Source organism: Solea senegalensis, linkage group LG8, assembly GCF_019176455.1.
Source record: "Solea senegalensis isolate Sse05_10M linkage group LG8, IFAPA_SoseM_1, whole genome shotgun sequence".
Taxonomy (NCBI): domain Eukaryota; kingdom Metazoa; phylum Chordata; class Actinopteri; order Pleuronectiformes; family Soleidae; genus Solea; species Solea senegalensis.
The window spans coordinates 11,236,201-11,258,351 of NC_058028.1; the positions used below are offsets into that span (position 1 = coordinate 11,236,201).

The window sequence follows — 22,151 nt, forward strand, 5'->3', positions numbered from 1 at the left end:
ATTTGAATAACTATAATCAGAAGAACATATAATAATAAAATGGAGACTTGAATTCCAATGCAAAATAAACAATTATTTATCCAATACATTTTAGCTTATTTAGTTATTAATGTTGATTTGACACTCAAAATAAAATGTTCTCCTCTCTCACTATCTTTCCTCCTCTCTCTCTTTTTCTCTCTCTGTCTCAGTCTCCCCTTTCTCCCTCTCTGTCAATCTCTCTCCCTCTCTTCTCTCCTGGTTACTCCTCTGTGATGGTGGGAAGGTGAGGGTTGATGGGTGAACTGGGCGCACTCCGAACGTCAGGCCGGATGTTGACACTGGAGATGGACCACACATCACTCAACTCTGCACAGGGAGGTAAAGATCAAACAGTTTAGTTTTTTTTTTCATGTCAAGCAGCATTGTGGGTAAAACTAAACTAGTGGAGATGGGGCTGAAACATACAAGGGTTGGGATGGATAGTGTCATGCATCCATGATTCCACCAGTGACCTTTCAAGGGGTAGAAGATGTGGACTGCTGAGGCTGGTTCATGATACAGACATTCATGTGTTGTACTAAAGTGTTATTTACAGGCCTCATAAACTGTAGCACTCTTTTAGAAAGCAATTGTCTTTGTGAAAGGTCAAAGGTCACTGACAGTACTGTGACACCTCCTCCAGCATATAACCTTCAGGTTCACGCTCACTGAAAACACCGGCAGGAAAAACAGATACAAGGTACTTAACTAAATGCTAAACTAATACAATTTAGTGTACACCAACTAATGAATATATTTTCCATTTTGTTAGACAGTCTTTCTTTTAATATCAGTTTGTAAACAGCTCACTGTGGAAGTGGCCCAAATCTGCTTCCCTTGTGTTCCCCCACTGGAAACCATCACAGAGAATGAGGTTGCCAAGTTCTAGGTGAAAGGGATAAAATGTAGCTCAGCTTTGACTGTCAATAGCCCTTACGTCTACACTTCAAGAAACCTGAACTATCAGATACTCAGATAAGCTGTTACCATGAAAGAAAATCCACACCATCAGCACTGGTTTGAATTTCTCATCACTCATCACCTCTTGACAAAATATACACGTACTTGACTGTGTCCTGTTTCTGTTCACATTTTCTGCATCCTTTGCTGTTGCTCACTAAGTGAAGTGATTTAAATCTTAAATGATGGAAAGACTGTCTGTTCTGATGATTCGAGGTGTCGTTTAACAACATAGATCTTGATGTGAGCTGGTGAAAGTCAAACAGGGTTTGGGGTTCATACAAGATTCCTGAGGGACTGACATGCAGGGACTCATGGGTTGAAGACCAAGGGGAGGGAGATGAAGGCTCCAGCAGGAGGGTCAGAGTGGAGGGGGCTCCAGCGAACACAGATGACCTCCCAAGAGTCTGACACAAACAACATGCAGACACACACGCACAGCAGGAAATCACTGCACGCAAAGACAACAATCATGAAAGCTTATCTCGTCTCTGCTGGTTCAACTTAATAGAAGTACATTTCAAATAGTTTTTCTCTCACTCCAGCAGAGACGAGACATGTTAACTTCAGGATGGAGAAGAGGTGTGAGAGACTATGTATTAACATAAAAATCTAACAACACACCAGGAGAAGAGGAATATTCTCATACCTGTCCTAAACTTGCTGTACGGCCCGTTCTCATGAGTCTGACGGCTGCCAGACCAGAAAGGCAGACCTCTCTCTCTCCACCTGTGACACACGCACACGCACACCAAAGAGAAAGGTCAGTGGAGCTGAGGATAACCAGGTGGGTCAGTGTCGCTCTGCCACATGTACCATTGTATCTGCTTTGATGTGTACTATATGTAGACTGCGCACACATTAAACGGAGTGTGTGTGTGTGTGTGTGTGTGTGTGTGTGTAGGTGTGTGTGGATCATGAGCCCCAGGTGAGCAATGGGTCTTGAAAATTCTTGTGTAAACACATTAGACTTGAGATTATGAACAAAAACAACCTCCAGGATGTTGCCTGCGAGGGGTTGGACTTCTGTTATAATTTTTTCCACCATTAAACACCTGACTGTCTGATTTTTATGACCTGTACCACCTGTGGGTTAACTGTGTGTCCACGGGTAAAACTGAGGTCAACCTTCAACCATCCAAGTTAATTTGTTAAATAAGCCAAAATATTAGCCAACCATCCATGAGTGTCCTTGGACATTCAGTTAAACTGCTATACTTTTAAATCTTATTTTAAAATTTAAAAGTGAGCCAAAGACAATTTTCCACCTTAGTGGACAATACAGATTTATTCTATTTTAAATATGAATAAAACTGGCAGCCAGATGACTCACCAAACCAAACTCCAGACATCACAATTAGCAGAGGCAGCAAATGTGTGTGCATGTGTGTCAACGCACCAATGGAATATGAAAATGACCATGATGAGGAAGGCAGACGCGGCATCGGTCAGAATCCACATCAGACTATATTCATCAGGAGTCTGGAGAGAGACGGACAAAGAAGCATGATTACGTTTGTTGAAAGAAAAGATCCTCAGATTCACAGGAACAGAGTCGAGCAAGTGTGAATGTGTGAATAATGTTTCCATCAAGTGATCATAAAGCATAGAGACATTTAAGAGTTAAACACACATCAGAACCCTGATCAAACGAGTTACTGGAGATTTACTGGAGCTTTTTGATCAGCAGATGAATCTTAATTCATTTTTAAATGAAAACACAGTGTGGATGTAGCTTTAATCTAATTGGAGCAGGTTAAGAATTTTCTGCTTTTTTTATTTGTCTCATGGAATAATGGTGAAAGTTTTGATCAAACTTTTTTCACTGATTGCTTAAAAATAACCAACACACCTGAAAATGTGATTCTGCTAACAGAGAATACATAAGGTGATTGACTTTGTTGTTTAGTTTCACCATTTTTTGATGTCCATTGTGGATCCCCACACTTTACAAAGGATGTCTTCATTAAGCAGCTGTCTGATGTCAGTTTCATCCGTTTGTTTTCAACAAAAGAAATGCTTTATTTTCCCTGTTAAACAGTTGCTTGGTTACGGTAGGGAAAAACTTAATGCAATAGCAGCACAAAGAGTGAGGACTGAAGACGAGTGTGAATGTTTGAATGTGCTCACCATGAGGAAGAGTGGCTTGTTAGTGTTGGACAGGATGTGGATGGAGTTGGTGGTGACAGAGTGAGCTCCTGCACACCAGGCCAGAGTGTAGAGCCACGGCTGACTGATCACATACAGGTTAGTGCTGATGTTCACTGACCGGTATTTACTGACAGAGAGAGGGGGAGAGAGGGGGAGGTCAGAGATACAAAAACAATAATACACATACCACTGTATCGATTTAAATGCACTATGACCTGATCGATGGTCCGGAGTCTCATGATATGAATGGGTATACTAAGACTGCTTTGCTGTTACTGTATTTCCTCTTTGTGTCTCATCAAACTCATAAAAGACTCTCAGGAGATTCACTATGTGTTTCTTCATAAGATTAAATAATTTGGGTAAAACACTAAACTACATTATGAAGTGGAAAAAATGCCGATCGCTGAAACGCTGTTTTATTTAAACATTATGGGCATAATCGATTGAATTGTTACATAATAACAAGCATCTTCCCTGGATTTCACATGCATATATATATATTAAATAGTGCTTTCAGGGAGAGATGCACATCTCTATTGATTAGCTAACAAAAGGAAGAACAAAGCTAACTGGAAATTATTCTTTGCCAGATTATAGAACCTGCGGTTGCATAATGCAGACATTTCTATTAATTCGTTTCAAGGGTTAAAAAAACAAGTTTGAACATTTTATTTTAGCGAAATTAAAAGCTTACATAATTCATACTGAATAATATAATTACATTACTACATTACAAAACACATGTAAAGTTTGCGCACTTCTTCTCTATTCTGATTATAAAAAACCATGTGCAACATGCAAAGTGTTTATGACACAATAAAACATGATTCACCCGACAGTGACAAACACAGAGCCATCAGAGCTGATATTCTCATGTTTCAATGAGACATCACTGTGAATATGAATCAATGTTAAAAGGGGAACAACAAAAAAACAAAACTGACAGTGTGAGTCACTCAGCTGTTTTTCTCACCTCTTTCTTTCCAGTGGCTCCCTTTCTTCTCTCTTGTTCTACTTGTCAACACTGGAACCTTCCACTAAATTTTAATTACATCTCCCACCTGTGCCTCCTCCTCCACTGCTTCTCCTCACGGACTCAAACCATTTCTCTCCTCTAATGAATAACTGTTTCTTTGCCAACATTTTTCTTTCCTCTGCTTATTCTTATGTAACGTCTCTCCTGGTTTTCTCCACTGACTCCAGCCATGAACTTCACACTCGCATGCTCTGAACCTCCTATTTTTTTCTGTCATCATCATCATGCCATATGCATTGACATAGACAAAATTATAAAAAAAATAATAATAAAAGACAAAAAGCTGGTAAAAGACCCCAAGGTTATATGAGGATAAAATCAAATAATTTTAACCTTAATTTGTGAATGAATCATTGTTACATTGCCACAGCACAACATTTCTGCTTAAGATTGTTTGTTCCAGTGTGTGTGGGTGTGTGTGTGTGTGTGTGTGTGTATGTGTGTGTACCTGATCTGTTGTTGAGACATGGTGCTATAGTGCAGGTTCAGTTTGGTGATGTGGCCGTCTCTCAGCTCTTGAATTGAAGCTTTTACCCCAGAGGTCTGCTGTAAATCTGGGTCAACCGCCTGGACCAACTCCCTGTCCTCAGATGGTAGCCACAACACCTACATACACACACACACACACACACACACACAAACAGGCACACGCAAGACAAGATTCAGTGGAGTGCCTAAATTCTGTTGCCGAATAAAAACAAAACTAAAATAAAATAAAAAAGATAGTTGGGATTTAAAAAAAAAACACACATTAAAATAAATAAATGTCTATTTGAACACTTGTGTAGAGTTACCTGTGAGGAGTTGATGTGCGCTTGCACCACCTGCAGTGTGGTGTTGATGTATGACTCACTATAAGGATGTCCATATGGTGGCCTACGCAGGTCAAACAACACAATTTTGCTGCTACGAGCTGCCACCTCCAGAAACTGGGAAAGTGAGGGTACAGACTGGTTCTGGGCCTGGGAGAGGTCCAACTCAGACAGGGAGGACACTGTGCCAAATGGATCTCTCTGTTTAAAAAATATTAAATAAAAATGTTGAGTTATCATAATATAAAACACAAAGCTACAGCAAGCTGTTATTTTGTAAATTAAAAATATTTAGAATGTTGAGATTCAGTAATTCAGTCAACCTCTTGTTTTTAATTAAAAGAAAAATGATGTGAAAAATTACAAGTTTTTTTGTTGGTCTCACCGATAAGAACCAGTCACCAGCATTCAGCTGCTGCAGTTCAGCCCAGGTGAACATGGAGGCATCGAGATGTGTTCGGTTTGGGAAAACCTCAGCAACGTTAGTGGTTCTTCTCAGAGTGGAGTCATGCATTAGGAAGGGAACACCATCATAACTACAAACAGAATATTAGAGTAAGAATGGGAAGAGTGAGGTTGTTAGAAAGAGAAAATGCAGAATACAATAAATTTGCAACTACTTAAGAGACAAAGAAGATTTAATTCAATGAAAGCATTTGATAGTCCACAGTTTTTAACCCAAACTTTAATAAACTATCTTTTAATGCCTGAACAGTTGTTGCAGACATGTATCGTTTAAAGGTCAAAATGTCCTCACAAAGACAGGTTTGTAGGTTTTTTTGGACCTCACAAAGATGAGTAAATACCTGATGGTGACATCAGTCTCCAGTCCTTCTCCCCCAACTTCCACTGCCTTCTCAAATGACATCACAGTGTTCTCAGGAGCAAGCTACACACACACACACACACACACACACACCTATAGTGAGACAGAGATATTTTAAAACTGATAATAACAATGAGCCACAACAAACAGCTCAATGAGCAGAAAAAATGATCAGAACCAACAGAAGACAGGCTTTACACAGATGTGGGACAGCTACACACTGATTCAGGTCAGTCTTACCATTGGAGCTCCTCTGTGTCCGATGAGCATTGGGGCCGGTCCCAGCATTCCTGCTTCTTTAATGCAGGGTGAGTACATTCCCAGTGGGACCAGGTAGAGAGAGAACAACACAGACAGGAAAAGACCCAGGACAGCCACCTGACGCACTGAAGGGCACACAACAACAAAACGATGCTGAATCACTACACACAAAATTTGTTTAGGATTTGGTTTTTTCTTGTTACTAAATCTCACCTCTATGTACACTGACAATTTTAAATCCGTACCCGATGAAAATTGATTATGAGAATCTGTTTATAGATGATTAGTGTAAACGTTATGCAAAAGTTCAACACTGTTAATTCAAATAATTCAAGGTAAATGTCCTAGAGTGTGTCCTAGAGTAGAAATCAGATTTTATTAGGTTTAATGTACAGTAAGTCTTCCTTGATAAGCTCAAAATGCTGGTCTGGTGTGGTACTGAGTAGCAGCCACAGAGAAAACGTACACAATGACAGCTGCCTGATCAGAGAATAAATCCTCCCTAGAGACGGGACAAAACTAAACCACAACTTCATAGTTGGATCTTACGAAGAATGACAGGGAGCAAGGATACGAGCAAAGAAGCAAGCAAGTTCATCTCAGTGCAGTAAAGAGAGACTACATCCTGTTTGCAAATCTCTCTCTCTAATATCCCCTGCCCCGTCAGGAAAGACCCCCAGACATGACTCAGCATCACTTCATTGGCTAAATCACCATGGCAACCCAAGACTAAGAGAAAAGAGGGATGAGAGAGCCACAGAGGTCAAAGTCATTCAGTAGAGAGGAAAAGACAAAAAGAGAGGCCAAAAAAAGCATGAAAAAAGAGGTGGCAACAAACAGGCAGAGCAACATGAAAAGAGGCCACAACACTCAAGAGACCAAAGAAGACAGACAGAGAGAGGGAGAGAGAGATGGATAACAGGGAGATGTACAATTCATGGCTGACATGTCACTGCTGAGGGGAGTGTTTGATTTTAGAGAGGCTGTATTCCAGGCAGGCGGAGCAGCTCATCGCTATGACAACAGAAGCTTTTAGAGAAGAAACTGTGCACTTTCAGACAGAAATAATTACATAATTTTAACAAGGTCATTGAGTCTTTTTACTTTCCTGTATTTACAGCGTTACATCAACATGATAATCAGTGCTATGTGTTTTTGTCTGCTGTGTGGTGGCCTGGACTAAGAAGTGAACACCCAGGTTTTTTAAGATTATAACTCTGAAAATACCAGATACCTGCAAGTATTTTCTTTTCTATGTTCCATAATGACCTGTGCATTGTTACAGAGAGGCAAAACATTAACAGTAAATACTCATGAGCAAACCTTTACCTTTCCTGTTCATACGAAAGAAGTGTAATGCTATTGGCCAGGAGAGGATGGCCATTAGTGACACTGCAGCCACGTGGAGGAAAGGCGCCGTCACCTACATGATAATAAGAGAAAGATTAGAGAAAAATGAATGATTTTTAAATGATTTTTTAAACTCTCTCTTGTAATTGGTTCTTGGCTAACCTGCAGAGACAGGAGCAGCGTCTTCCATTCTTTGCTCCAGAGGTCAGACAGGATGGCGGTGGCTATGACGGAGAACGCCAATGTCACCACAATGCCAGTCTGACACGGAGGACAGAAAAATACAAACAAGTGTCAGTATTTGTTTGTTCATTCTGTGAGTATATCTATATATACACAGTATAAATATACATATACACAGTATATATATACCTTGTGGCTCCAGTGTAGGTAAAGCCTCTGACCCTCAGAAAGCAGACACACTGCTAGCACCTGAACAGGGAGATTAATATAAAAGACAAGCTACTTTTAGCTGCCCAGAACCAATGTTTTGATGGTGATGTTTTTGGCCATGTTTGCCTTTTGTTTGTTTGTTTGTTTTTCTCTGAGCAGAACAATTCAAAATGTAAAGGACAGATTTTGCTAAAATGTTCTGCGGATGTAGGTTATAGCTAAAAGAAAAAAATATTATATTTTCATAGCAATCTAGAGGGAAGTAGGGAAGAAATTATTTTAATTTATTTAAATTTAAAAACTGAACATACACAATTGATGCAGATTCATCTTCCACTTCTTCTGAATAATATTTTTCTGTATTTCAAAATAAGTCTTATATTTGTCACCAAAAGTGCACACCAGTAGCAGAGCAATGTATGTGAAGAGAGCAGCAGCAACAACCAGCAGGACCAGGGACCAGGGAAACCAGAAGCCAAGAGTCCCAAAGTTAAACCTGAAGGAGCACATGGAAAACAGAACATACAATAAACCTGCCTCTTACTAAAATGACACAACAGATGCCCTAAAACACAATTAAATCATAGAAAGTGTTGTGAGAATGTTTGTGTAACCAACCAGTCAAAGTCATTGTAGTCATTCTGAGCTTCACTCCAGAAATACAGGAAAACAAAACTCAGGAAGAAGGTGAGAATCAGGAGGCCAAAACTGCCACACTCCACCTGTAACAGATGGACAGCTTCTTTATTTTAGTCATTAACAACTTCATCTTAAAATGCACTTATGGTGGCTATATATAACCAAATGTTTGTATCATGTATAGATTTTAAGTCAAAATAAACATCCCCATCCCCTGTAAACATAACATAAACATCCCCTGTACATACATTTCTCTTCACTGTTCACCTGCAATATCTTATCTTGTTTTCTGTTTTGTTCATTTCTATTTTTCTATTTTTTATTTTCTTTTTTTCTACAAGTGCTTTTATTTTATTTAGGACATTTCAATGTGTGCTGAGAGTCTTGGGAGGAAATTTTGTTATGCTTGCATAATAACAATAAAGAATCTTGAATCTTGAATCATATTTACAGGACTTAGTGTACCATAATTATGAAGCAAACAGCAACAGATTCTACACAAACAGGCAGATACGGGAGAAAGCAGTCATATTACACAGAGCATATGGAAGCAGTTTATTTTGATACCAGCTGACAAAGTATATCCTGTTCACTGTATGTGCTGACATATTTTCAGAAAAAAGCAGTGAGCAGAAAAGTCAGCAGGCTGGATGGAGGAAAACTGGCAGGGGACTCAAACTCTGCCCAATCAGCAAAGTAACCAGAGTCAACACAATCTATAGATGCTCGTGTGTGTACATGTGCATGAGTGTGTGTGCACCTTGCTGCAGCAGCACTCTCCTGGTTGTGCTCTGGCTCTTTGGTATCGTCTCCATTGGCAACCATAGAGTCCAGCCAGACAAGAGACAAACGGCTGGTGTTCATATCTAGTAAATCCAGTCACAAACAAATCAAATAAATAAATACATATCTGTCACCTTAGAAGGTCCTACACATATGTGTCTGTCTGAAATGTTAATAAACTGCTACTTGACTATAAAGATTACTGCAACAGTTTCCACAGTAACCGATGATGTGAGAAGCATTAGACATGATGGTATATATCATATTGTTCTATACCTTTGCAGCAGCTGCCGCCGCACCACCTTTAACTTCCCCAGCTTCAGTCTGGTCATGGGCTGACACTCAACTCACAGCCCAACATGACAGAGATAGAGAGCGAGCAAGAGGAGAGAAAGAGAGAGAAGAAGGATGAGGAAAGGAGAGGACAGCGAGAGGACAGAGGGGAAAAAAAGGCAGGACTCTTGGCTGCTGCACCTACAGGGAAAGGTGGGATGTAGACAGTTCTGGTTTAATTCATGTGGCCTGCTTAAAGTAACCCAGAAAACACAAATACTCATGTGATCTATGTCACACACAAACCTATTGATGATTTATTTTTACGATATGTTGCATGACATTGGTGACAATTTTCGTTTTGGAACTTGAAATCCTTCACGTGTCATAAACCATTATTTTGTGGGTTCAGTGATTACAAAATGTGGGAACCCCTGACTTAACTCATCACTGGTGTGTGTGCACTATGTGAATTCAATTTAATTAAATTTTATTTGTATAGCGCCAAATCATAACATACATTATCTCAAGGCGGAGGGGGTGGAGTGGCTCAGTGGTTAAGACCCTACCTTGTGTACCAAAGACATCATGGTCGCAAGTTCGATTCCACCCCTGGCTAATTGTACTTGATTCCATTGTAAGTCGCTTTGGATAAAAGCGTCTGCTAAATGACATGTAATGTAATGTAATGTAAGGCACTGTACATAGACAATCTGCTCTTACAGACTCTGGGAACCACAAGTAAACCTGCATTTTGTGACCTAAGTGGTCTGTTAGGGTGATAAGGTAAGACTAGGTCTTTCAGGTATGAAGGGGCCTGACCATTAAGTGCTTCGTATGTGAGGAGGAGGATTTTAAATTTAATTCTAAACTGTACGGGGTGCCAGTGTAGAGAAGCTAACACAGGAGTTATATGGTCTCTCTTTCTAGCTTCTGTCAGAACTCGTGCTGCAGCATTTTGACAGACTTGTTGGAACATCCTGATAAGGAGTTACAGTAATCTAATCTAGATGTAACAAAAGCATGAACTAGTTTTTCAGCATCCTGTAAGGACAGAATGTTTCTAAGTTTTATAATGTTCTGCAGGTGGAAGAAGGCTGTTTTTGTGGAAATTAGTTTTGTGTGAATCAAAAGACATTTCCTGGTCAAAAGTAACTCCAAGGTTCCTCACAGTGGAACTGGAAGCCATGGTGATCAGCCATGGTGTCATCTAAAGTCACAATGTGATAAGAAAGTTTTTCTCTGAGGTGTTTAGGGCCGAGTATAATGACCTCAGTTTTTTCTGAGTTTAAAAGTAGAAAGTTATAGGTCATCCAGGACTTAATGTCTCTGAGACATTCCTGGAGTTGAACAACCTGATTTATTTCATCAGGCCTCATCGATAAATATAGCTGTGTGTCATCTGCATAACAATGAACGTGTATGTTGTGCTTTCTAATAATGTTCCCTAGAGGAAGCATATACTGTCTAAGGTAAAAAATATAGGCCCAAGCACTGAGCCTTGTGGAACTCCACAATTAACTTTTGTTTGTAGTGGGGTTTTATCATTAACATGAACAAACTGGAATCTATCAGATAAGTATGATTTAAACCAGCAGAGGGCAGCACCTATGATACCAAGAGTCTGCTCCAATCTCTGCAGTAGTATAGTATATTATGATCAATGGTGTCAGATGCAGCACTAAGATCTAACAGAACAAGTAAAGAGACTAGACCATTATCTGAAGCCAAGAGAAGATCATTACTAACTTTAACTAGCGCTGTTTCTGTGCTATGGTTTAATCTAAAACCTGACTGAAAATCTTCAGTGAAATAGGATGGAGTTGTGTGGGACAACATGACAGATGGTGAGTTCCCTGTCGTGTTGATTCTCCTCTATTCAAAAAGAAGCAAACTTTTTGACTGCAAAAACATCACAGTAAATGACAGACTGGTATCAGATCATGGCAGCACATGGCCAAGAGGAAAGGAATTGGGCTTGTAACCAGAGGGTCACCAGTTCAAATCAAGGGCTGGGGTGCCCCTGAGCAAGGCATCAAATCCCCATTGCTCCCTGAGTACTGATAAGTGCTGCCCACTGCTGCACCTGACTTGTGTATGTTCACTACTGGCGTGTAGTAAGGATAGGTTAAATGCAGAGGACAAATTCCCCATCACGAACTGGTGCAAAAATAACCAATTCTACATCTAATCTATAAAGAATCAGACAGAGAATCAAAATACTGAAGTGGTTTTTATGTGGAAAAAGTAAAAGAAAAGGAAATAACATTTAGCTAAAAACATTGTCAGAGCAGAATAACAGAAAGAAAAGATCTACAAAAGATACATTTCTACTGCTCAAAACTAGAAAAACAACAAATCAGAGGCAGAGTATCACTGATCCCAGCTGAGCCATTTAACCACTTCATAAAGAGTAAGAGTAAGAGATTTAACACATGTACAGTTAGATATACTGTATATTAAGACATGCATTCTTGACATAACTTTGGAGAACTATGCTTTATTCTGCGTCAGTCTAAACACTAGTTAGTTACATGTGGTATAATCATTTATTTGTTAATTTCAGTTCTACCATGTAATTTGTATTAATTTCCTTTTTCTGTCTGTGTTATGTCGCTGAAACTAAAAGACTAGGGTGATTCACCCGGCATGCTGCTATGGCAACCGTGACATCAGCTCTGTTATTACGACTGCTGTGAGAAGAATAGAGGAAGGTGGAGGAAACACATAACGGGTAAGAAGCGGGATGGAGCAATAAAAGACAGAGACTTGAGTGGAAACTTTAGGCAAATAACCAGCATGCGTCATCTAAGCTGTTACGCACTAAAGCATACATATTCCTCAGAGTGACATTAATCCCTGTATACCTCATGTTCAACTCATATTCAGTTTAGAGTGAGTACAGAAGCAGGAACAATATGAGACACAAAACTTAAATTACAGAATGGGAAAAGTAAATAAAGGCAGAGGAAATAAAAATATAAATAGACTTAGACTTAGAGAATCTAAGTCTATTTATATTTTTATATAAATGTTGAGTGAGATCAGCATCCACACCTGAAGGTGTCGTATGAAGAATATTAGTTTCATCTCAAAAAATGTATTCAAGAGGATACATATTTGTTTCTTGTATTTTAAAACACAGTGCTGTCCATCACATTTTTAATTAATTTACCAACTTTCCTAAAATGATGTACACACTTACAGTCTGTGTACCTGCTCCCTTTGATCTTTTAATAAATTTAATAAAGTGTAATATTAAATTACTTTAAAGGTGACCTCAAAGTGTCGTTTACCTGAATCTTGACAGCTGTTTTCTCACTGAGCAGGTGCAGGTGTTATAAAGTGTTAGGACGTGTTTATTTAAAACATGAGCACTGATCAGACCTCAGCTCAGCCTGTTAGCTTTTTTACATTACATTACATGTCATTTAGCAGACGCTTTTATCCAAAGCGACTTACAATGGAATTGAGTACAGTCAGTGAGGGGTGGAATCGAACTTGCGACCATTGCGACCACAATGTTTTTCGCACATAGGGTACCGGTCTTAACCACTGTGCCACTCCACCCCAGCATATACATTTATTATACTGTATCTGAGCTGCTAGTATTACACATTTCTTTTGATTTCAACTGAAGGTGTTAAAAAAAAAAATCAAGCTCATTAACGGACAATTGAACAGTCATCAGTCAGTCATCATCTACCGCTTTATCCTCCACCAGAGGGTCGCGGGGGGTGCTGTGCCAATCTCAGCTACATCGAATTGAACATAATAATAATAATAATAACAATAATAATAATGACTTAAATTTATAACAAGAAGGGGCTCCTGAGTGGTGATGATGGTATTGGTAGCGCCTTCACTCTGCAGGTATATCTGTGTAATCTACAGGCTGAAGTTTAGAGATCCAGTACGTGTTTTAGTACTGGAGACAATTTTGTTTATCAATTAACCTGTTCTTCCCGGACACAGACCCAGAGAAAGGTGAGAAACTTGACCAAAAGCTTTTATGATCACCAAGCAATAAATCAAACCAGCAGGTGTAGAAAACATCGTAACGTATCAATGTTTGATAAATGTCACCGGGGAATCAGCCTAATCATGTAAACAAAGAATTAGCATGTCTGCTGGACACTCCACACAGCCCAACAGTACCATTTTCATCACTTTACAATCAAGGTTTACTCTAACACAATGGCATCTACCGTGACGCTTACACTTCTGATGCAATCTCACAAGTATCTTTATTTTGTTACCAAGATAATTCACATACAGCTTGTTCAGTTTTTGCAGAGATATACTCCATGTCATTTTGGCTAATTCAACTGTGCTTTAGGTTTTAGATTTCCCAGAAATTGGCCTCCATCTTTATCTTTTACCTTTTCATCCCTGTCTGTCCATATTTTCCTGACTTCACTGTTTGACTTAATCTCCCTCTCAACTAATTATATTAACCTCAGTTGTTCTTCCATTGTCTCTCACTTCTTTCCTTGTTCATCTGTCAATGTTCTGCTTTCTCTCTGAACTCTGAACACCTACTGGACACTGGCCAGTCCAAAACATCAACCTACACTTCTGGACAGCACTTTTTTCAGCCAGCTCTTTACAGAGGGAGCCCCAGTCTGCTCAAGCTTTTCACATCAAATACTGTATGAGCATATTTATATACTTCAATCTGCAATGACACTACAGAAAGGTTTATGGTCAGCCAGAGTGAAAATACAGTGTGATTATCTAACTAGTGAGAACTTCTCCAAAAATGTGAACAAAAGACCTTTTACAAAGTATTAAATGTCTTAGACAGAGGATTTGAACCCGATTTCAGTTATATAATGGCTACTGAATGTGCTAAATATTGTGCAATACTTAATGTTCTTAAAGTTTTTGGTGAAAACCGCAGCAGAGCTTGTCTTTTACATGATGAAATGAAGAAAAACAAATGTTTTAGTAAAAGTAATCAGAAACAAACAAAGCATGATACCTGCACGTGAGGAACAGATGTTCAGTCTTCACTTCTTTCCTGCTGAAGAATCATTGATCTCAGCTCCAGCACTGTTGCACTATGACCCCTGACCTCCATGGAAAGGGCAACAGTACAAAATACCTGTTGACAGACATGATCAAAGCCATTAGGTTTTCTCCAGGATCATACGCTAACCCATAAAATGTAATTATAATGCATTAATAGTAGGGTATTAATGGAAGCTTCTGTGTGATCTCTGCAGAATTTAAAAATTACGGAATTAGTCAAATATTACATGTTCCTTAGGGAGAGTCTTTATATAAGGTCATCAGAAAATAGCAGTATGCAACTGCATAGGACTTTAACAGCATTAAACTGAAAATCATCAGTGAACATTTTGTTCACACGGTGAATCACTGGTCTAAAATATCTGCAACTGACCCAGGAAAACAAGAAAATGGGTGATTTTCATAACTGTTCCAGTTTCCACAAGCCTTGATCTACTTTTCCAAAAGGAGACAGTTGAGAAGGAGTTTACTAAACAAAGTCGGTTTCTCCTCTACTGAGACCAAGTGTTTTAGGTCAAACAAAAAATTAATTTATCACAGAGTGTGGGGTCAGTATGGGCTTCCCTACACCCTGCAGCACTCTGGATGTAGTGATATGGATATTGACAAGCTTGATTTTGAAGGGAAAAAAAAGATTCTGCTGCAGACACACCTCGTCATTGGTTTTCGTAACAGAAATCCCTGCTCTTATTTTTCACCAGTGTTGCTTCTTGTGAGTAGCTAGGGTTCTCTGAAACTAAACAAACAACTGCAAAGGAGAGACTTGGCTTTCTAAAATGGCACGCACATGCCCATTGAAGCAGAATGTCATGTCAAAGACTGGTGCTGAAAAGCTCATCTGGATGCAGATTGTTTTTATATGAAAACGTTTAAATGTCAAGGGAGTGGTATGGATATGAAAACATGGCGTTCTCGTTGGGTCTGTTGATGCATGTTGATGCCACTAAGCAGATCTTCAGGTTTAACAAATCAATCAGGTCAGAGACGGCTGGTTCGTTACCCAATGACATGCACACAGGAGAATTCTAAATGAATTGGGGAACCATTGAGGCTGTTAACAAGCCTGACTTATTGGCCCTTTAAACAGTCTAAGAGTTTGGAAGCCATTCCAGATGAAGCAGTTTCCATCAGTGCTGTTGTTTTTTTATGAGATATTAAAACTTGATCCTAAGTGCCAGCTAATACTTTAACATGAGAAGCAGTTTTATGGCTTCTGAACAGCTCACTCAACAGTTCAGAAACTGCAGTGCACCAACAACAAGCAAGGCTAACAGCGAAGACTATCACAAACGTCTCCATTTTTTCAATTTTTATATAAATAAATTATAACAGGAAAAATGTGAACCTGCCTCTTGCTTTTTGAAACTAGTTATCTTCTCAATGGTACCTAAAGGCACATTACTACAACAATAAAACACCTGTTAAAATGTCACCACAGTTGCAGCTGACCTGCTATACTGTAAATCTTCATGTGTGATGAGCGGAACCGACCCAGCTGGGTGGGAAAAAGGTTAGCGCTCTGTCATGTTTCACTTGCCTCCTCGGCTCCATTTCATCTGACAGGATCAACAAGTGGCTTTTATATATGCGGACAATTATGACCTGACAGTACTGAGCACAGCTGGCGACCTGGCAGAAAAAGTGGTCCATATTAATGTGCATTATGAATGTGTGAATGGCAGAACTGTAGGGTATAGAAAATGTCTTGAGTAGGTTGCTAATGTGTTTGCATACTCAGAGACAATATAGTTTGCGGGTTATGTCACAGTGGCACTTTAACACTCTTTGAACAGCATCAGCATGTATGAATCTCCAGTTGTGCTGCTGCATGAGCCCACAGGCACTACACGACTGTGGTTTCAAGATGTGATTATGCACAAGATTAGATTAAACTTCAATGATCCCCTGGGTAACACTGCATTAGTTGTATGAATGTGCAGCAGGTGAGAGCCGAGTCAGAAATATGTGAACATCGATTAGATTTAAAATACATTGTTTAGTAAAAGTAAATCTTGGTTGGACTACAGTGGATAAATAAATAGAATATTGTTTGCACGTGAAATGACACGAGCTAGAAGTAATTAAATCAGTGAGTTAATGCAGACACAACGTGCAGGGTCTTTATGCCCAGCAGCAGAACTTGGAGCATGATGTAATTGGCCCCAGACTGGCCGAGTGAAACCAGGGGAGGTAATGATGAAAACGGCACCAGCAGCACAGAGAACAGAATACAGAGCTGGAGGCTGCAGTGCGTTCCAATGTGTGATTTCATCCATTTTCCAATGTGAAAATATGATGTAGCAAAATACACTGAAGGAGATGAAAGGCAAATCTTGACTCCCTGATACAAAGCCTTGCAAATCCTGTTCTTAACAGATTAGACATTTTCTCACATTAAAATCTATCTATGATTAATATCAGTGTCTGATATTAACGTCTCTGCCGTCCAGCACAGACTGAAAAAAAGACGATATTTTAACCTCTGTCACTGAGAATCTCTTCATTATACAAATCAGTTGATCAAATTATCTGCATTTGCCAAGTAAAAGAGTTGTTTCAGCTTTTCAAGGCCTTCTGTCCTATTCAATTTCAATCTAATATCTCTCGGTTTTAGAAAATGTGTGGAATAAATATGCAACATCAGAAACAAGTAAACGTAATCACAAAGTACAAACTACTCGCAAGCACAACATACAGCATCAACAATATCACATCAACAAAAGCACAGATATACAGCATGTATCCAGCTGCTTGTGTGTGCATGTTAACAGTTGTGTGAGTGAACACAGGCCCCTCACTAATAAAAGGAGAATACTGTAGATACAGAGATGGAGAGAGGGACAGAGAGCAGGGGAGACAGTGCACATAAAACAATGCAGCTCTTTGTATACAGATTACTCAGCTCTCTGTTGCTGTTGAACTACACAAGCAATTCAGCTAACAACAACTACACAACCAGCATAGCAGGCATGTGCTGATGTGGTAAAGTCAGACTGTGAACAAAACAGCATCTTAATATGGGAATACATTTTTTTTTTTTTAAACCCCCAGATTTTGTGATAAGAAAATTCATGTCCTGAGTGTATGAATGTGTCTTCTCCAATGATCTCAAACTATGCCACAATATTTTTCGCCAACAGCTTTCAGTCACTATAATTCCAAATCTTGTCGTGGGATAAAACAATTTGCAGTTTTGGCAATGGGTTATTCACACTGAACATAATTGTGGGGATTTGAAGTAAAAGAAAAAAGAAAAAAAAGAAAAAAGAAGCACAGACTGTTTCAGCGATCAACTGCATCAGGACACATGTTTTAAGACATGAAAGTCTAAAAAATTCATCTAAATAGACATTCATGAATTTTGTCTTGTATGAGTGGGCAACATGTTTATTTTGACAAATGTGAGAACCGGAGAAGGAAGTAAGGTTGTTGTTGTTGTTTTATTTACCATATAATCTGCACATCCATATTCAAATCACTCACATGCCACATACTAAAATGAGTCATATCAGATTCCCTGTAGTATTATCACTGGGCCTGAATGAAATAAAATATTCAAGAAAACACAATGAAATAGCATAGTTGAAACAGCACTAACTACTTAATAAGAGTTCACTTTCACAGTTCAGGTTAAAAAAACTGTAGATCAACCAATGGTATTAAAAAAACAGCAAAATAGGAGAGTGGAAAATTAGGTTATTGACTGAGTTCTGTCTTTTTTTTAAAATAAATATGTTATTGTACTCAATAGAATTGAGGGACTTTTTAACTTGAGTTACAATTAACCTAAGACTAAATAAAATGTCTGTAGTGAGGACATTGTGAGTAATTAACAGCTTGTCCTCATTTGACAGTTTAATTATAACCAAAGCAACAAAGGGAACTTATTTATTAAACTGCTCTCTCTATGCTGTGATCATCACAGACCTCAAACAGCCTCAGCAAGAATGGAAGAAAATGATATCAGAAGAGGTCTTAATAGCTTTTCACTGCTAGACTTGGGTCTCAGTCAGCCTGTGGGAATATTCATTCACAGTAATAAAACCAATTTAATTAAGTTGTGAAGAGGACGGTAGCAAGCAGAATACAAAAAGTGTATAATTAATGAAATTTTAAAGCTGCAGTTGTTGGCGTCTTTATTCTGCCTCTGTCAAGTCTTCATAACAATAACAATTTAACATTATTTGAATGCTGTGACATCAAACATCTAAAGCCAAAGTTTCCAACGTTATAAAGGTGGTTGTTTGTAACCTGGCTAGATCATCATGCACTAAAATGCACTGCACTTCAACAAATTTGACACTTTGGACATAGTTTTACAATTCTTTTGAGATCCAGTGGATTTATGTGTCTTGCTCATTATGTCTGTGCATAAAAGTGCATCAAAACTGAACATTTCTTCTTCCATGTGCCTCAACCCTAACACAAATTAGACTTAAGGATTTGCTTAGCACGTGGATATGCTTATAAGTATGCCTTTTGCCCAATTTTACCCATGATTCACAGTTGCAGTCTGCACCAATTGGTGACAGTCATAAACAGAAATCTGCAGTCGGTTTATCAGTCAAACATGTTTGATTTTTTTTAAGCTAACTCTTAAAGCAATTGGGTGGTGTGTACTGATTACTGTCCCAACTGCAAACACATGTTATCAACAGCCAATCAACAGGTGGCACAAAGGACAGCATCAAAAGATGAAGACGACACAAAGTAGGAAATATCAAAACAGTCGCTCTCAAACATCATCGCTCTGGCAAGTGTTTGATGCCTTCAGCTGGTTTGACATCATGTAGTCTGGGATCCCTCATCAGGTGTGTGATCCTCAGACTTTCAGTAGTCATTAAAAAAAATCTCCTGAAACCAGTCGGTTAGTGTGAACTCCAAGCCTTTTCAAAAATCGGTAACAACTTTGAAAGTTGTGTCACCAGCCTGAGCTAAAAATTCTGTTGAGGTGTAGAAGAAGGCTGATTTGATTCTCTAAACATTACGGGATATATGAGGTGACTCCGGATAAACAAACTCCACTCAAGATGCAACTCTAGCTTTCTATATCTTTCTTTCTTGAAGGCACATACAACAGTCACTCAGTGGCCACAACAAGCAAAAGAAAGACATTACGACATATAGCCGACAGATTATTGTCTGATCCTGATCTTGAAAAAACAAGATCGCTGGGTGATAAATGCCTACATATGAACAGAATGTCCTGACACTAAACTCAGACAAATAAAAACGCATACAAGGCAAACCTGAAACCAAAGAGATTAATTATGTCTGTGTACTGATTTGTAGTGGTCTGTCACATATAGGTACATTAGTACAGTCGCCATGAGTGCTTGTAGTGGGGCAGGTACTGTCTTGTCCACACTAATGGCACTTGTTAATTTTACTATTTTGACTACTGGCATTTTTATTTGTTATCTTTCCAATTCATTTCTCAGGGTGCACTACGTGGTGTTCACCTGTTCTCACAAGAGTCTTATGTTTGTATCAAGACATTTTATTTTGCTGTTAAACAAGAGCAATATCTATCTGGCAAACGATCTGCTGTGGCGACTCTGAAGGGAGAAGCCAAAGGAAGAAGAACAATATCATATATTAAAAAGTGTTTAAAGTGTTTACTGAATATAAGTGTTTTTTTTTTGTTTAGTGCTAATCACGGACTTCCTGCCACATTTGTGTCCTGGAGGACAACATAAAAACAGGAAACCAAATAATACAAACTATGTGCCTTAAGTTTAAATCCCATTTGGATAACAATACAAGTTGGCAAAATGTCAAACACAAGTCCAGTTTTTAGTTATTTTAATGTAGGCTAAATATTGAAGTGAATAGATGTTGAACACTAACATCTTCTCATATATTTTATTACTGACGATTTATACAATTAAAATGTTAAAAGCTGTCATTTTGAGTCACAATTATGACATGAAACATATTTATGAGACAAAATATGGACTTGTGTGACAAAACGTCGGAATAAGTTGGAAATATTAAAAAAAGGTTAAAATGTCATAATCATATGTTGTTTAAATATTGTGAGAGTTTAATTTAATGTTATCATACTCAATCTCATTAAATTGGATTATGAAGGTTAAGCTTTTATTTTATTTTTTACGTTTAATGAGCTTCAAACAGCAGCAGCAGTAGCTTGTGTGCTGAACGTAATGACAAAACAAAAAACCTTTAAAATGACAGTAAACGAGGATTTAACTGCTGTGCTTAATTACATTAATGTCGTTCACCTGTTTTCCGCCGCTGTACACACACACGGTGTCTGAAAACAGAGACTGCATTAACGGCAAAACAATTCAAAATCATCTCTTCAGTTCAGTCAACCCTGAATATTTACATATATATATATAAACATCGTGACGTGTGACGGTCGTTTAAAGACCAAACACAGCGAAAAATCGCCAACACTGGAACAAACAAAAATACATTTTCGTACCTGGAGGACGTTTGTCTAAGTAGGTCCGCTGCTCCTTCACTCTTGTTTTCTGTCCGACAACGTCCTCCTGAAGCACGAGTTGTTTGCTGCAGTGGTCTCGTGCGGCAGCTCGAGCTCCGGGCGTGTGTGTGTGTGATGACACGGGGAGGCTCACAGGATGCACGCGCCCCAGCGGTGAGGAGAGAATTGCAGGCTTGCGGAGAACATGAGAGCAGCCGCGAGGACACCGGTCGACCTGTTGCTTACGTCATCACAGTGTACTTCAATCAATCTCTAAAAGACGGATTGCTCCAAGAATCTCTTACACATTTATTCTTCTACTCACACAAGTTATATATTGTGTAATACTACAAACAACAACAACAACAAAATACAACACATTCAACACTCTGAAGACACTTTCAAACTCACACGGTAAAAACAGTAAAATAGGAAACACGTTTAAAGAACAATAATGATAGTCATGTCAAGTGGGATGTTGTTTAAGACCCTCAAATTTATGAACTCAAAGAAGAGTGAAAAAACTGTGAATCTTTTTCTTAATTTTTGTATGATTTGATTGGTGTTTTTTATTAGTCATCTATTACTGTAACAGTATCCGCTATATACAAGGAGTACAGATCTGCTGCAAAGCTGTTTATTTTTATGTATTTAATTTTAATTTTAAGGAAAAGGTTCCAACCCCCTTCCAACAGTCGGTTTATCTACAGAAATCACAACAAAATGTGATACACAATTTAAAAGGAATCATTCAACTGCAAAGCACAATTTTAGTTACTGAGCAACCCTTTCAAGTGACTTTTGCACAGTAAAAGATTTACTTTAAATGTTTTAACTAAACTTCATTTTCTTGATGAATGTGGTACTGGTTCATATAAAACATCATGGTTTGTTTCCAAATCCACAAAATGACAATGTCCTCAAATGTACCACTTTGTCCACAAACCTGATATACAGAAATAGTTTTTTTTTAGGTTTCAAAGAAAACTGGAATACATTCACATTTAAGAAGCCTGAAGAATTATCTAGTTGTATTAGAAAAACTTAAACCAGATAATTCAAAATAGTTGACAATTAATTTTGTAATTGCTTAGCAATCAATCAATCAATTATTTATTGTTGCAGTATTCATATTGTTGTAGTACTGTGTGTCCTGAA

At 38.5% G+C, this 22,151-nt stretch overlaps 1 protein-coding gene across 4 annotated transcripts; it reads right to left on the reverse strand.

Moving 5' to 3' along the window:
- Positions 1-198: 198 nt before the first annotated feature.
- On the reverse strand, positions 199-21,756 carry gdpd4a (glycerophosphodiester phosphodiesterase domain containing 4a). 4 transcript variants are annotated; one of them, XM_044032498.1, is made up of 19 exons: positions 20,994-21,755; positions 14,493-14,615; positions 9,512-9,709; positions 9,213-9,318; positions 8,432-8,535; positions 8,216-8,309; positions 7,793-7,852; positions 7,583-7,681; positions 7,400-7,493; positions 6,050-6,195; positions 5,790-5,872; positions 5,369-5,519; positions 4,966-5,184; positions 4,620-4,777; positions 3,112-3,259; positions 2,381-2,463; positions 1,631-1,710; positions 1,284-1,388; positions 259-348 (listed from the first exon to the last, which is right to left on the reverse strand). In XM_044032498.1, exons 3-18 carry the CDS (start codon positions 9,565-9,567, stop codon positions 1,294-1,296), a joined length of 1,776 nt encoding a protein of 591 aa, XP_043888433.1. In that variant the 5' UTR covers positions 9,568-9,709; positions 14,493-14,615; positions 20,994-21,755; the 3' UTR covers positions 259-348; positions 1,284-1,293. The 4 variants fall into 4 exon arrangements, with proteins under 4 accessions (XP_043888431.1, XP_043888433.1, XP_043888434.1 ...); XM_044032499.1 differs by having other exon boundaries at positions 285-348; positions 1,264-1,388; positions 20,994-21,756; XM_044032496.1 differs by lacking the exon at positions 1,284-1,388 and having other exon boundaries at positions 199-348; positions 20,994-21,752.
- Between the last annotated feature and the right edge of the window lie 395 nt (positions 21,757-22,151).

Excerpts from the sequence above, each read along its gene's own strand:
- gdpd4a (XM_044032496.1), bottom strand. The coding sequence starts at position 9,567 with ATGACCAGACTGAAGCTGGGGAAGTTAAAGGTGGTGCGGCGGCAGCTG. Across the intron at positions 8,536-9,212 it reads GAGAGTGCTGCTGCAGCAAG|GTGGAGTGTGGCAGTTTTGG; the intron begins GTGCACACACAC and ends CATCTGTTACAG. Across the intron at positions 8,310-8,431 it reads GACTACAATGACTTTGACTG|GTTTAACTTTGGGACTCTTG; the intron begins GTTGGTTACACA and ends GTGCTCCTTCAG.